We start from the raw sequence: 14,839 nt of genomic DNA, 5'->3' as shown, positions 1-14,839 counted from the left end.
TGATTGTAGGCATCTGCCACAATGCCCGGCTATTTTTAGGGACAGGTTCTTGCTCTGGCTCAAGCTGGTCTCAAAGTCAGGCAATCCACCCACCTCGGCCTCCCAGAGTGCTAGGATTACCAGCATTAGCCACCACACCTGGCCTTGAGAGATCCGCTTTAGATTTTTTGCTTAATGCTATATTTTGGGTTCTCCCATTTATTGGATTTTGAGCTCCAAAACAGGAATCACATTTTGGTTTTTGTTTTATTTTGTTTTTTAGAGACAGAGTCTCACTCAGTCAGTCTTGGCAGAGTGCCATGGCATCATAGCTCACAGCAACCTCAAACTCTTGGGCTCAAGTGATCCTTTTGCCTCAGCCTCCCCAGTAGCTGGGACTACAGGTGCCCGCCACAATGCCCAGCTATTTTTAGAGATGGGATCTCACTCTTGCTTAGTCTGGTCTTGAACTCATGAGCTCAGTCAATCCACCTGCCTCGGCCTTCCAAAGTGCTAGGATTATAGGCATGAGCCACCGCACCCAGCCTGTTTTCTTATTTTAAAAGGAATAATGTTAGCTAATTATTATAGCACTGTAATAATAATTGCACTAATAATTGAGCACCTACTATATGCCAGGCACATAGTACTTGCATTATGTGGTCAAGGTTTTATATGATTACTATTGTTTGCCACAACAACCCTATGAAGATAGATTTTATTATTCCCTTTTTCTATTCTGAAACAGAGTCTCACTCTGTTGCCCTAGGTTAGAGTGCTGTGGTGTCAGCCTAGCTCACAGCAGCCTCAAACTCCTGGGCTTGAGAAATCCAGCCTCAGCTTTCTGAATACCTGGGACTAGAGGTGACCTCCACAATGCCCAGCTAATTTTTCTATTTTTAATAGAAACAGGGTCTTGAATTCCTGAACTCAAGGCATCCTCCCATCTCAGCCCCTTCTGCCCACCCTGAGTACTAGGATTACAGGTGTGAGCCATGGCACTCGGCCATTATTCCCTTTTTCTAGATGAGGAATCTGAGGCTTTTCAAGCATTAAATAATTTGACCAACATTATCCAGCTAGTAAGTGGCAGAGCAGGAAACCAAACCAAGGACCTTATTCTGTAGATGCTGAGAGCTTTACTCCTAAGCTGTATTGTTTGGGATATGAATTCTTCTTAGACTTTCTTTATCATTTTGGGAGCTGAAGTGGCAGGTTCTTTCCTTGCTCGATCCTATAAGCTTTTAAGAAGTTTGTTATATTTTCTAGAAGTGCAAATCCCTGGTTTCTCTATAATGATTATAGAATTCCAATGAAATGACTAATAAAAAAAATTTTCCCTTGGCCTTAGAGCATTTTTTAAAATTATTTGTGCTGATGATTATTTAGTACTGACACATTTTTATCAGTAGACCCCATTACAGAGCTGAGTAACAGGGACACTCAAACTCCAGGGGATGAGTAGGAGTGTTGCAGTTAGTTGCCATCTTCCGTTACATGAGAGAGCTGTGACCACAGTGCTGGGGAGACAGGAGCTGCGGCAGCCAGTACTGCCTAGGACAGGCAGAATGTCCTGCTGAATCCCAGCAGTCAGGATGGGGTTAAAGTTTGCCAAGTAGATGGGGGGAAGGGCAGTCAGGTAACTTGGCTGGAGCTCCTGCTCAGGTCAGGAGCCTGTGTAGAATTCTCATTCAAGCAGCCCAGCTCAGAATTGTTAGAGTGGAAATAGATGGAAAGATTCCAAGAATACCTTATGTTTTCTTAGAAAGTAGTTTTTGTTTGGTCGTGATTAACTACACATACTCATTTTTTTATTCATCCAGGAAGTCCATGAAGACCCCGGACAGGCCACCCTGAGTACCACACAAGCTGAAGGGCCAGGGCCTGCTACCCCGGCCCCTGAGCCAGCCGCAGCAGCTGGCAGTCAAGGCGAGAAAGCTGTTCCCAGCAAGTGTCTGCTGGACTGGCTGAGGCAGCAGGCTGACTACTCCTTAGAAGTTCCTGGCTTTGGAGCAGTAAGTGTTTGTTGGTACTGCCTGAGAAAAACTGTTTACTTTCTGCTAACTTGTTGCTATTTTTGACAGAAGCATGCTGAGGGGACTAAGAAGTTGGGAGCTGTTTGGGAGAAATGTTGTAACTAAGAACAACAAAGGTTCTTTTTGTTTTGGCTGGGTTGCTGTGGCTCACACCTGTAATCCTAGGTCTCTGGGAGGTTGAGGCTGGAGATTGCTTGAGCTCAGGAGTTTGAGACTAGCCTAAGTAAGAGTGAGACCCTCACCTCTACTAAAAATAGAAAAATTAGCCAGGCGTGGTTCCTAGTCCCAGCTACTCAGGAGGCTGAAGCAGAAAGATTACTTAAACCCAGGAGTTAGAGGTTGCAGTGAGCTAGGCTGATAGCACTGTGCTGTAGCCTGGGTGAGAGAGTAGTTAAATTCTCCAGTAATAGAAATGACAATCATGTCAGAACATTGTGCCAGAATGTAAACATCCAAGATCTTAGAACATGCATAAATTTGGCCCCCAGTTTGTGCAAAAATTGCCACACTGTACCATCAGCTCACAGGGAAATCTTTACATTGCATAAGCTCTGCCCCTTGCTGAAAAGTTAATATGTTACCACTTTGGGGCAGGGAACGTGCTACTGTAAGCTCTGCAGCTGTTGCTTTGGGCTATTTCCTTCAAGTCATCTTTGACCTGAATCCTCCGTATCAGAATTGTTTAGGAGAGCACCTGATAATGTTTTTTGGTTTTTCTTTTCTCACTTGTTCATCTCCCCCACCACTATCTTTGTGCTGAGTGCACCTGTATGCTAATAAGATATGTAGATAAAGAGTGCACAGGGAGAGGAGAACACATGCACAGATGCACACCCTCCAGTGATAGGCGGGACCAGCCAGGCACATCCAAGTGGAGAGAGAATTGGAGAAAACAACGCAGAGGAGGTAGCTAGGGATTAGCAGTGCCCAGGCAAACAGCTCAGGTGTTGTGGTTTGGAGGGCTGGGCCCCACACAGACTGTTCTCCAGCTGAATGTGGGCTTCAAGGCGCAGAAAGCTAAGTGGGCCCAGGTCACTATTTCCTTCAGCCTAACCTGGCCAGGTCCTCGGCAGAAGGCCACTAAAGAGAAAATAGCAAAACCAGTGGGAAAGCACCACTCTTAGCAGATCTGTGACAGAATGTTTTATAATTGTTGTCTCCATTTGCCTCTTAGAATTTTTCAGACAAACCAAAACAGAGGAGGCCACGCTGTAAAGAACCTGGAAAATTAGACATCAGCTCTCTGAGTGGGGAAGAGGGGGTTTCTGCTGTCCCCAAGGAGCCAGGACTGAGGGTAAGGAAAAAGGCTGTGAGCATGGGGCCAAGAGGAGCATCCCAGGTGAGCCAGACTCTGCACACTTGAGACAAAGCCTTGGGTGACACCTTTCAAGAGGACAAGAGACCCACACAGGAAGTTGATAAATGCTGAGAGGGGTGCTGTGCCATTTTTGCACGCAGTGAGACTCCCAGTGGTCATTTGTTTTCCACCTCTACCTCCAAAATTATTTATTAAACCACAAAATAAAAGCAAAGCTTTTATTCTGTTCCTACTTGTAGAGTTACAAGAGAAAAAAAACCTTGACTTTTGTCGGAGTCCATTTCCAGTGTTTAACAAACCTCATTATTGGAAGTTTTATTTCCTAATCCAGGCTTTTCTGGCTGCCATTTAAGACATTTCTTCCTAGTCTGGCCTCACTGGCAATGCAAAACAGCTGACTCTGACCACTGCCCTTTTCCTATTATAGAACCATGAGCCTGGAAGGGACTTCAAAGGCATCCACAGAATACTTCAAGTATAATGAATCTGAGTTAATTATAGTTTGCAGATGAGTACAAATTTGGACTAGAAAAGTCATGACCTCTAGGGGGCAGTAACAACATTCCAACTTGAAAATGTGTTGTGCTTGTGAAGATTATACATAAATGTGCTCTTAACCTCCTAAGAGTGCATTCTTCCCAAACAGGGGGCATCTGAAGGTCCTCATGGAGACATCTGCTCTTCCCAGGATGTTCCATAAACTCATGCTTTCCTGAATACCCTCTCTGAAGTACTCTGCCAGCTCCATCTTTCCTTGAGTAGGAACTCCCTTCTTGGTGGGATTGCCTATATGTGATTTCTTTTTTTAGCTCCAAAAGACTGCCTGGCCTAGTTTTCCCCCTTGTGCAGAAAGAGTACCTAATGTTCTCAAGGAACTCGTGACTGAATTTGTCACCTGGATTATCACTTGTCTAGCAGCTCACAAGTGACAGCTGTCCTCATCCCTATCCGCTACCATAGCCCTTCGGAGGGGACCTGGGCCATAGGTGCTTTGTCACATTGGAAAAGCTGCCCTTTGTCTCTTTTCTCGTTTTAATCCCAGGAAATGTGCCTTCCACCCTTTTCTTGGGGTACAGTACAAACTGGTTCAGTTTCTGTGAGATCCCGTCTGGCTCCTCACCCCATCACTGCCGCCCACTTTCTTCTTTTGTCTCAGCACAGAGTGTCTCGGCTACACTAGTTGACAAGGGAAGACCTCCAGTTCTTGCTTTTTCGTAATCTCTGAGCTCTGCCTTTAGAGACATGTCAAAGAAACCACATGGTTTCGCCCTTGGCTTTCTCATTTCTTTCACCATGTCTAACAATTTCCCTCATGTTCCCTGGAAATTGATGTTCACCCCTCCCCTGCAGACATTGACCCTTTGCCAGAAAACCCATTTCTAAGCTATCCTAGCAGCCAACCTCTTCCCAGAGATGTGTTTCCCTCCTTTGTTAAATAAACACACTCGTGCCTTGGAGACTCTTCCTGCAGTAAGGAAAGAGCAGGAAGCACTTGGGCGCCTGGTTGGGGCTGCTCAGCCTCCCGGCTGGAGGGGCTGGTGTGTGTCCCGCACTGTCCTGCCAGGACACTGGCCTTCTGGGGAGTACCGCACTCTTCTTTCTTCCTGTAGAAACTCTTTGTTCAGGCCACTACACGGAATACCACAGACTGGAGGAGTGGGGGAATTATAAACACCATAAATTTACTTCTCACAGCTCTGGAGGCCAAAATCCCAAGAAGAAGGTACCAGCAGAGTCAGTGTCTGGGGAGGGCCTGTTCTGCATGGAGAACAAGAGGACCAAGCTCTCACAAGGTCACTAATCCTATTCGACAGGGCTCAGCCCCTGTGACCTACATACCCCCCGCCCCAAGCCCCTTGCCCTATTACCATCACTTGGGGGGAGGATTTCAGCACATTAATTTGAAGGGAACCAAAAATCCAGTCAACTACCCTTTCTTTTAGTCCCACAAGGAGCTCTTCCTTTCTTCCTTGGAGCTCACAAGGCCCCTCTGCTGCATGTCGTATGGTTTGGCAGTCAGAGGGCACAGACTTAGCATAGCACAGGCTGCACATGAGGCCACCAGATTCAGCTTCTCAGTGCCCAGTACAGGGCGGTTGCTCATTAGGTACATGTGTACACACACTAATATAGCTTATATAAGTTACACGTTTGTGTGTGTGTGTGTGTGTGTGTGTGTGTATGTGTTAAAAGACAGTTGGCTCGGCACCTATAGCACAGTGGTTACTGCACCAGCCACATGCATCAAGGCTGGCGGTTCGAACCCAGCCCAGGCCTGCTGAACAATGACAACTGCAACAAAAAAACAGCCGGGCGTTGTCGTGGGCGCCTGTAGTTCCAACTACTTGAGAGGCTGAGGCAAGAGAATCGCTTAAGCCCAAGAGTTTGCAATTGCTGTGAGCTGTGACGGGACACAGCACTCTACCAACTACGACATAGTGAGACTCTATCTGAAAAAAAAAATTTATTTGACATATGACACATCACCTCTGAGTACTTCAGCATGTAACTTGTAAGAACATTTTCCTCGATAATTACTGCCAGTATCACACATGCATATCAATAGTATCTAATCCAGATTTCTACCAGTATTCCCCCAGAATGTCTTTTCAGAGCTGAATTTTGTTCTTTTTTATTGTGTTCTGGTTTTAGGATTTTTAAATGAGGCTCCACACATTACATTTGGTTTAGTTCTCTTTTCACCCAGTGAATATTTGTTGGGTGAACCTACTAACCTTCCTGGGAGGAGAAAGGAAGTCATCGCCGCTTTCTGTTAACTCCACCAGGAGTGAAGTTGTAGAGTTGGAATAGCTCCTACTGTGTATAGACGGAGATGTTCTTCTCGGGCTGGAATACCCAGGCCGTCGGTTAGAAGAGCAGATTTGCCTCCAGTGTTGCCCGAGCACAAGGAGTCTACTTTTCCTTGCTCCCTCTGTCCCTGGAAGAGGAAGCAGGTTTGCTTCCAGGGTATAATTACCAGGAGGGAGAGCTGCCAAAGTCCGCCGTGGCCTCTGTGTGTGGTCGCTGAGTGCGGGAGGGGCACCTGCCTGGGGTGGGCAGCAGCTGGTGGCTGGAGCAGCTCTCCTCTGCAGGAAGTGGTTAGAGCCGACTTCCTGTGCCAGCGCTCCTCCCGCTGTGCTGTGGGTGACAGAGTCTTCATCTACCCCCTCGGCCTTTCTGCTGCTGCTGCTCTCCAGATTTGAAGAGAAAAGGCGGCCAGCTGTGAACACTCGTGGTTCTCAGCAAAGGCAGGGAAAGGATGTTTAGGGCATCCAGAGGCCTGTGGAGTGCTACTTGCACTTAGTGGTCAGGGCCTGGGAGGCCAGCGGTCCTTTAGGGGGCACAGTCTGGTCCTAGATGATGAGACTCAAAATAAAGCATGTTAGGCTCGGTGCCTGTAGCACAGTGGTTACAGTGCCAGCCACATACACCAAAGTTGGCGGGTTCAAACCTGGCCCAGGCCAGCTAAACTGCGACAACTGTAAAAAAAAATAGCTGGGCATTGTGGGGGGCCCCTGTAGTCCCAGCTACTGGGGAGGCTAAGGCAAGAGAATCGCTTAAGCCTAGGAGTTTGAGGTTGCTGTGAGTTGTGACACCATTGCACCCTACCAAGGGCAATGTAGTAAAACTCTGTCTCAAAAAAGATAAAATAAAATAAAGCATGTTGAAGAGGATCTGATTCATAGCAGATAGCCTGAAAATAAGAAGGCCACCAAACTCTGGGTTTATTTTCTTCCCAACAGAAGACTTCCAAGATGGAACATGCGCCTCTCAACTGAAGAATTAGAAGGGAGAGTTACAAGGGAACATTTGTGGGTGTGAAAGAGAAAGACACTCTCTACCACCTTTGTTTGGCTCTTGGTTGTGGGTGGGCTGTGGAAAGACAGCTCAAAAAGGCCTTGTGGTCGAGTTTTGGTTACCCCAGTCAGGCCCTGGGCCAAGGCAGGCCAGCAAAGGCCTGAAGCTGCTTGGTTGTAGACAGGGTGGCTGGCCTAGAATGAGGTGATCTGTACTGGTCATCTGTACTGGTGAGGAATTATCCTCTTAGCCTGGCCCCAATAAAGAGGAACCATCCAGGAATTATTTCCCAAGTGACTGTCCCCAGAGCCAGAGTGGGCAGTTGCCCAACACCCTCCAGGACAAACCAAGGGCTGGTCCTGTTGGGAAGGGGGAGGGGTGTGGCATGGTGTGGAAAGAGCCTTGGGCTGGGAACCACACGTCCTGGGTTCTCACTTGCTCCGTTCTTAACCACCTGTGTCAGGAAATCCCTGACCCTCTTTTTGTGAAAATAAAAAGGAATCAAACACTGTAGTTTGGGGGCTTCCAGCTCTGTAATACTAAACCAAAACTTTTGAGGAGAGTTTTCACCACAAAGTTGGCCATCATAAAGCTTTTCATCCCTGATGAACTGGGGTTTTTTTGTTTGTTTGTTTGTTTGTTTGTTTGTTTTGAGGAGGGGGTTGTGTTTTGGTTTTTTTGAGACAGTTTCATTATGTCACCCTCCCTAGAGTGCTGTGGCATCACAGCTCACAGCAACCTCAAACTCTTGGGTTTAAGCGATATTCTTGCCTCAGCCTCCAGAGTAGCTGAGACTATAGGCGGCTACCACAACACCTGGCTATTTTTTGGTTGTAGTTGTTGTTGGCAGGCCCAGGCTGGGTTTGAACCTACCATCCTCGGTGTTTGTGGCTGGCGCTATAGTTGCTGAGCTACAAGCACCGAGCGAGCCAGTGAACTGGATTTTCTTGAACGTTCCTGGGTAGATGAAGGACAGGTATGAGACTTCAAAAAATAACTCTTTCTGGGGACTGGGAAACATTCAGATGCACATGATTAGTTGAGATGATGCTGATGGAGCCTTGAGTTTAGTACCTGAACACAGTCAGGGCTGCTTTCCTGGCAGCTGGCGTTTCTGCTGGCGCTAGTCCTGCTCTCGCTCCTGCCATTGTTGCCATCTGGAGCAGCCAGTCCTGTCTCTGCTCAGCACCCCACTACCATGGGAACCAGCGAGGCGGCTCAGCACCCCACTACATGGGAGCCAGCGAGGCTGCTCAGCACCCCGCTACCATGGGAACCAGCGAGGCTGCTCAGCACCCCACTACCATGGGAACCAGCGAGGCTGCTCAGCACCCCACTACATGGGAGCCAGCGAGGCTGCTCAGCACCCCACTACCATGGGAGCCAGTGAGGCTGCTCAGCACCCCACTACATAGGAGCCAGCGAGGCTGCTCAGCACCTCTACTACATGGGAACCAGTGAGGCTGCTCAGCACCCCACTACCATGGGAGCCAGCGAGGCTGCTCAACACCCCACTACGTGGGAGCCAGCGAGGCTGCTCAGCACCCCACTACATAGGAGCCAGCGAGGCTGCTCAGCACCCCTACTACATGGGAACCAGCGAGGTTCAGTTGCTACTCATTTAGGGGCCCACCTCCCACATGTGTCACCACAACTCGAGATCCCGATACCACCTAACCCCATGACTGCCCTTTATGGTGAACTTGCTAAGGATTTTGCTTCTTTAATAATTTTGGTAGAAGACTAGCAGTGAAACCAGTGGAAAATGCCACACAGCATAGTGTCCTCGTGAATATTGTAATGACATTCTTAACTGCCCTCAGGTCTGGTCACCAATCTCAGCCCTCAGATATCTTCAGCTTCCCTAACTTATTTCTCCACATTCTTAGGGCTCCAGGCCCTGGAAAGAGGGGTTTTCTGGCCTTTCTGGTGCCTCTTAGTGAGACCTATAGCTGCTACTGTCCGATACCACTCCCCACTCACTCCAGACTCTCACAGGAAGGAAGACAGGCCAGCAGCCCACAGCCTCCCTGTGGAACTCTTCCCCCCTTACCTGCTGTGTGGGATGGTCCAGCCCTGACGGTGACCTGTGTTCCCAATGGGATCCAGTGATTCAGGACCCATCGAGCCACACTGGACATCTTACGTTCACTGTGATTAAAGTGGGTGAAATAGCACTGTACTCACTTTGTGTCACTGCCAGGAGGAGATACCTGGGCAGTGAGGGCCTCCACTCCAGCGTGGCTTGGAAAGGGTGGCTATGGCCCGGCACTCCTCTGTAGGAGAAAACACTGAGACCACTGGACAGCACAAGTGAAACTTACCTGTTTTTAATATCATGGACATGTACTCTTGACAAGTTGACTGATGGCAGTGAGGAGCAGAGAGCAAGAGAAAAGCATGTGGTTGTCCAGTCGCCCGGGGATTGCAGACACTGAGTCTGAAGAGAGGTCACTCCCTTTCTTTATAAGGGGACAATTCACAGTTTTGAAGCAAATTCAGAGACACATAATAGCAAAGGCTTGTTCACCTGTGTGCAGTTAGACCCGACACTCGGAGCAGATACCCAGCACAGCTGCATGACCCAGCACAGCTGGCATTCTTGGAGGAGGTAGCATGTGCAGCTGCTGCCTGCATGGTCCTCTACACACTGCCTCCTGCTCGCTGATGTCATCCTGATGGTTGATGGGGCCAACAGTGCACAAGGCCACATGACCCCTATGCAGCACCGTTGGCAGCCCAGGCCCTGTCACAGTACAGTCCCTGTGGAGCAGATCTGCTTTCCTTCGGAGCTCTTTGCTAATCAAGAAAATTGGGCTGAGTGTGGTAGGGCACACCTGCAGTCCCAGCTACTGGGGGGAGAGGGTTGAGGTGGGAGGGTAGCTCGAACCCAGAAAAAAAGTTCTAGGTCAGACCTCCGAACAGGAAAAATAGAGGGTCTCTCTTCCCTTAAGGAAAACCAGAGCATCACTTATTTTGGCATTGGTTCCCCTACAGTGTTCAAGAAGTCCTTCATTTCTTCAGCAAATGTGTATACATGCTATTGCATTCAGGGAGGTGGCCCTCCAGGAGCTCAGGATGGGCAGTGAGGACACATGAGCAGGGGACACCGTTGACAAGTAGCTCCTCCCTCACAGGCGCTGCTTCCTGCCAGCCTGTTGATGTGCTGAACACTTTCAGTGCCTCTGAAAGATAGGTTCCCACCTTGTTCTTACAGCCAGGGGGTTTGCAGAGTCAGGGTTTAAGCTCAGATCTATCTGGCTTGAAAGCCCTGCTCCACTTCTGTTGTTTTCAATTAAAACCTTGCATGTTACCGGGGGGCAGTGTTGGGACTGGTCAAGGTGTTGTAGCCATAGGCATCTACTAGGATTAAGGCAGCTTTAGTGCCGGTCTCCAGCTCCCAGCTCTCTGCCAGCTTCCAGGACGGGACAATGCTTTTGTCAGTGAGCGTGTGGGGAGCGCTGTTTGGTGGTTATAGGTGCCCTGGTTGTGCCTGTGCTATCAGATGCTCTTGGCAGCTGAGAAGAAGCCCTTCAGGTACAGGTAGGCCAGAGAGCTGCACTAGTCTGGGCCGATGGGCGGGAGGCACCCCCTCCCACTGGGACACCTCACAGAGCAGGGCCGGGCTAGGCCAGTGCAGAGCCCCAATCAGCACCCCCAGCTGAAAACTTGCCATCCAGTGACCTTCAGCACCTTGTATTTCTTTGTTTTTTAGGGGTTTCTCCCAGAAAATAAGTTCAATCACACCTTGGCTGAGCCTGTCCTTCGAGATGGAGGCCCCCGAAGAAGGGGGAGGCGGCCTCGGAGTGAACTCCTGAAAGGTCCTGCCATCGTAGCGGACTCTCCCTCCGGAATGGGGCCTCTGTTCATGAATGGACTGATTGCTGGGATGGACCTAGTAGGACTTCAGAGCATGAGAAATATGCCAGGCATCCCCCTCACTGGGCTGGTCGGGTTCCCGGCTGGCTTTGCCACGATGCCAACGGGCGAGGAGGTCAAGAGCACGCTGAGCATGCTGCCCATGATGCTGCCGGGCATGGCCACTGTGCCCCAGATGCTCGGTGTCGGGGGACTCCTGAATGCACCCATGGCGACCACCTGCACTTCCACCGCCCCGGCGTCTCTATCAAGCACAACAAAAAGTGGTACAGCAGCGCCTGAAAAGACTGCAGAAGACAAGCTGATTAGCCATGATGTGAAAACAGACACTGTAGCTGAAGACAAGCCTGGTCCAGGGCCATTTTCTGATCAGTCCGAACCTGCAATAACTACTAGTAGTCCTGTGGCTTTTAACCCATTTCTCATCCCAGGAGTGTCTCCTGGACTCATTTACCCATCCATGTTTCTCTCCCCTGGCATGGGCATGGCTCTGCCGGCCATGCAGCAGGCCAGACACTCTGAAATAATAGGTCTGGAGAGCCAGAAACGGAAGAAGAAGAAAACAAAAGGGGACAACCTGAGCCCCAACTCAGACCCTGCCCCCAGCTGCGAAAGGGAGCCAGGCAGTGATCAGAACTGCACCGAACCCAGTGCCCTGGTGCCCCCAGAGAGAGAACTTGCGGCACAGGCTGGGGAAGGGACACTCAAAGACTCCAAAAACGACACCAATTAGAACTTTTTTCATTTAAGAAATTATTGTGACTTGTAAGTTTCTTATCCCATAAAGGTTTGTTACTTCCCTCACTTCACCTTCATAAGAACCTATGTTGCCATAAGTAAGGTTACCTACCTGATTTCCTGTCTGAGAACTATGGTAACAGGTGTTATAGTTGCAGGGTCTTACCACTTCATTAGATAAGTGTCGTCTACCTAGTCTAGGAGGCACAGAATTTTCATTCTGTTATCCAGTGGTTCATTCCAGCAATCGTAGTTAATACAGTACTTGGTGACACACCCTACCCCCTTCTCTTCCAAGTTTCCCATTTATTTGAGGAGGAAAATGGCAAAAGAAAGCTGTCTAGTAATTTACCAGTGAAGGGCCGAAGAACACAAACAGAGAAGAGCCCTTTTCTCCATGAGCTGGATTGAATAGGAGGAATGTAACGGGGAAACCAAAAAGCACAGGAAAGGAAGTGCTGGCGCGTATTTTTGAGTTAAAATATTTCCCTATTTTATGATGATTACTAAGTAATATAGACAGAAGTATATAACTAATGGTTGAAAATACACATACTCATTTCTTTGTGAAAAACAAGATCCTTACTAGTCGTAGTATAATTTTCCCCCCTCATGGTTTTTCAGACACCTACAGCAAGAAGACATACTGACTGACGAGGCATTATTTTATATTCCATGATCCCTCTCCCCAGCTAGAAGATGACTCTCGCCATGAGAAACCTTCACCCACCTTGACCATTGCTGGCAACGGGTGGGCGAGGGCCGCACACCGCAGAGCTGCACGCTGCTGCCTTGAGCACAGGCTCGCGCCCTGCCCTGCCCTCCGTCGCTTGCAGACTTGTCTAGCCACTAATAGGCCTCTCCGTGTGTTTAAAGAGCACCAGGACCTGATGGGGTTTTGTGGAGGCTGCGAGAAGATAGTCACTCAGCGCTTTGGCGCTAGCTGGGTCCCCTCATCAAGGCTATCAGGCTGTTGAAATTGGTGCCCCATCCTCTAGGATACAACTGTGAAAAGTTATTTTCTCTCCATTATTTCTCTATTCTGCTTATCTCTGACCGTTGGACCCAAATTCCAAATTAGTCAAGACTGTTGCAAGTCAACATTATTCTCTCTTCTCCCTCAGCCTTTCCACGTTTGGGAGCTGAGGTGGGAAGAACCTGCCTGAGCAGCACTTCCCTGCTCCGTTCACCTTCCCGCTCACGTCACACCCCTTCTGATGGTCATCTTCACAGGGAGTCCACTCTCAGACTCGAATGAGCTCATGGGTCAGTACTCTAGGGGCACAGGGCTGCGAGGACCATTGGAAATGGTGCAAGTGTTACTAGTACCGGTTTCACTTTTTGTTGTCACAATTTACTGTATTTTTTACTTTTTCTGTTACAGTTTTGCTAATTTATCAGAAGGTCCAAAAGTCTGGCATAACTTTCATTTTGCATTATTTATTTATGATGCTTTTGTCATTTGTCTTTTATACATTTGGGATTATAAATTATGTAAATGTTAAAATGAGCATCTCAAAGAAGTCTGTTAAATCATGACCGCAAAAAAAAATCAATCAGATGTATTTTTTAAAAAGTGAGTCCCAGTTTTATGAATCAGAGGTATAAGCCAGAAGAAATTCTATAACTGATCATATAAGAAGAAATTATCTGATAGTTGAACAAATCCTATTTAATGGCGTCCTTGTAGCATAGATGGTCTATAAAGCTGACAACAGATTTCTTAGAAATGCTGCTCTCTCTATTTAACTAACATTTTGTTCAGTTTTGCCTCCAGTGGAAGCAGAAAGGGTTTTTTCAGCTATTAAATCCTAAAAATCAATATAATTTATTTATGTAAAAAAAATCACTCAATCAATATATTTTTGAACCTTTTAAGTACTAATTTTCTTTTTATCAAGTAGAAAAAAAATGTATTTGCCCTAAATCCTTAAAATACAAATGCTATAAAAATTCCTGTATCTTGAAAGCCTTACTGCAGACGAGTATTACAGACATGCAGCAGCGTCTGGTTTGCCTTGTTGTCGTCGTGTTGTTGTTTTGTATGAAAAAGCTGCTTTCCCCGGGTTCCACGTATAACCTCCAGTAGGTCACAGGGTTCAATGTGGATCTGACTTACAAACCCACCAGCATGCTCAACCCCTTGTTACTATCTTATCGAATCTGTATGTTAATTCTCTGGGTATTTAGGCTTCTATTTGACTGCTGTTGTGACCCTGTTTGCAAAATGAAAATGACACTCTGTGGATTATTTGCTCTGTAAGGCGTAAGTGCTGCTGCTTATGATTATTTTGACGTTTCCAAGAGCAAAAGCCAAATCTAAACTCTCTTCAGCAAACTTGAGCCTTTTCATCTAATTCCATGTCACTCGCAGCCATAACTTTCCTTGATCATTCTTCACCCCATGTCTTACATAATAAATTGTCTGTGGTCTTGATCCTGGACTTAAAAGGAAAAAAAAAAAAAAAAAGTTGAAAAGTCCCGTTTGTATCTGAGGAATTCAGTAGCATGCGGGTGTCTTTTGCCGCCTGGGCATTTTACATGTGCATCCCGTGCACTCTGGGAATCCACCTGCTGACTCTGAGGCTCCCAATCCGTGCTGGGCACCCTACCCAGGGCTTGCCGGTTATTCATTTGGGAAGGTTGGCTTGGCCTGTCCTCAGCCTGTTAGTGTAAGACCGGCCTAAGAACTCAGTTGGAAGTTCAGCGTCCTGCCACCCAGACTCGGGGCCTGAGTGCTCTCACCTGGTGCCTCACCAGCACCACTTAGCCTCACACCAGAAGTCCCACCTCCGATCACACACCTGGGACTGATGGGGACTAGCTTTCCCTGGGTTAGAGCAGGTCCATAAAGCAGAAACACCATGATAACTGGCGTTCTCAAGGCTTTTTGAGAACTTTGTGGTTTCTAGCTTTGGGAAGAATGGCTTCTCAACCCTGGAAGGGCTACATCAGAAGTTACCAATGAAAGTGGTGGGAAGGTGCTGACCCCTCAACTTAGGACTGAGCAGGATACTGACCTAGTCTCACCTTAGGGGTTCCTACTAGGAACCAGCAGATGCACACGTGATCTGAAGGACGGATGGGCATT

At 47.9% G+C, this 14,839-nt stretch overlaps 1 protein-coding gene across 6 annotated transcripts in view; it reads left to right on the top strand.

Annotated features, from left to right (window-relative positions):
- Positions 1–13,774, top strand: part of CHD6 (chromodomain helicase DNA binding protein 6) — a 213,623-nt gene extending 199,849 nt beyond the window's left edge. For all 6 annotated transcript variants that reach the window (XM_053573515.1, XM_053573513.1, XM_053573512.1 and 3 more), the window contains 3 exons: positions 1,803–1,994; positions 3,190–3,309; positions 10,847–13,774. In XM_053573515.1, the coding sequence (XP_053429490.1) occupies positions 1,803–1,994; positions 3,190–3,309; positions 10,847–11,743 (1,209 nt within the window). In that variant the 3' untranslated portion in view covers positions 11,744–13,774. The remainder of the gene's footprint in view (positions 1–1,802; positions 1,995–3,189; positions 3,310–10,846) is intronic.
- The last annotated feature ends 1,065 nt before the right edge of the window (positions 13,775–14,839 follow it).

The sequence above is a fragment of the Nycticebus coucang genome, chromosome 21 (genome assembly GCF_027406575.1).
Source record: "Nycticebus coucang isolate mNycCou1 chromosome 21, mNycCou1.pri, whole genome shotgun sequence".
Lineage (NCBI taxonomy): Eukaryota > Metazoa > Chordata > Mammalia > Primates > Lorisidae > Nycticebus > Nycticebus coucang.
This window is presented reverse-complemented; position numbering and strand designations above follow the sequence as displayed.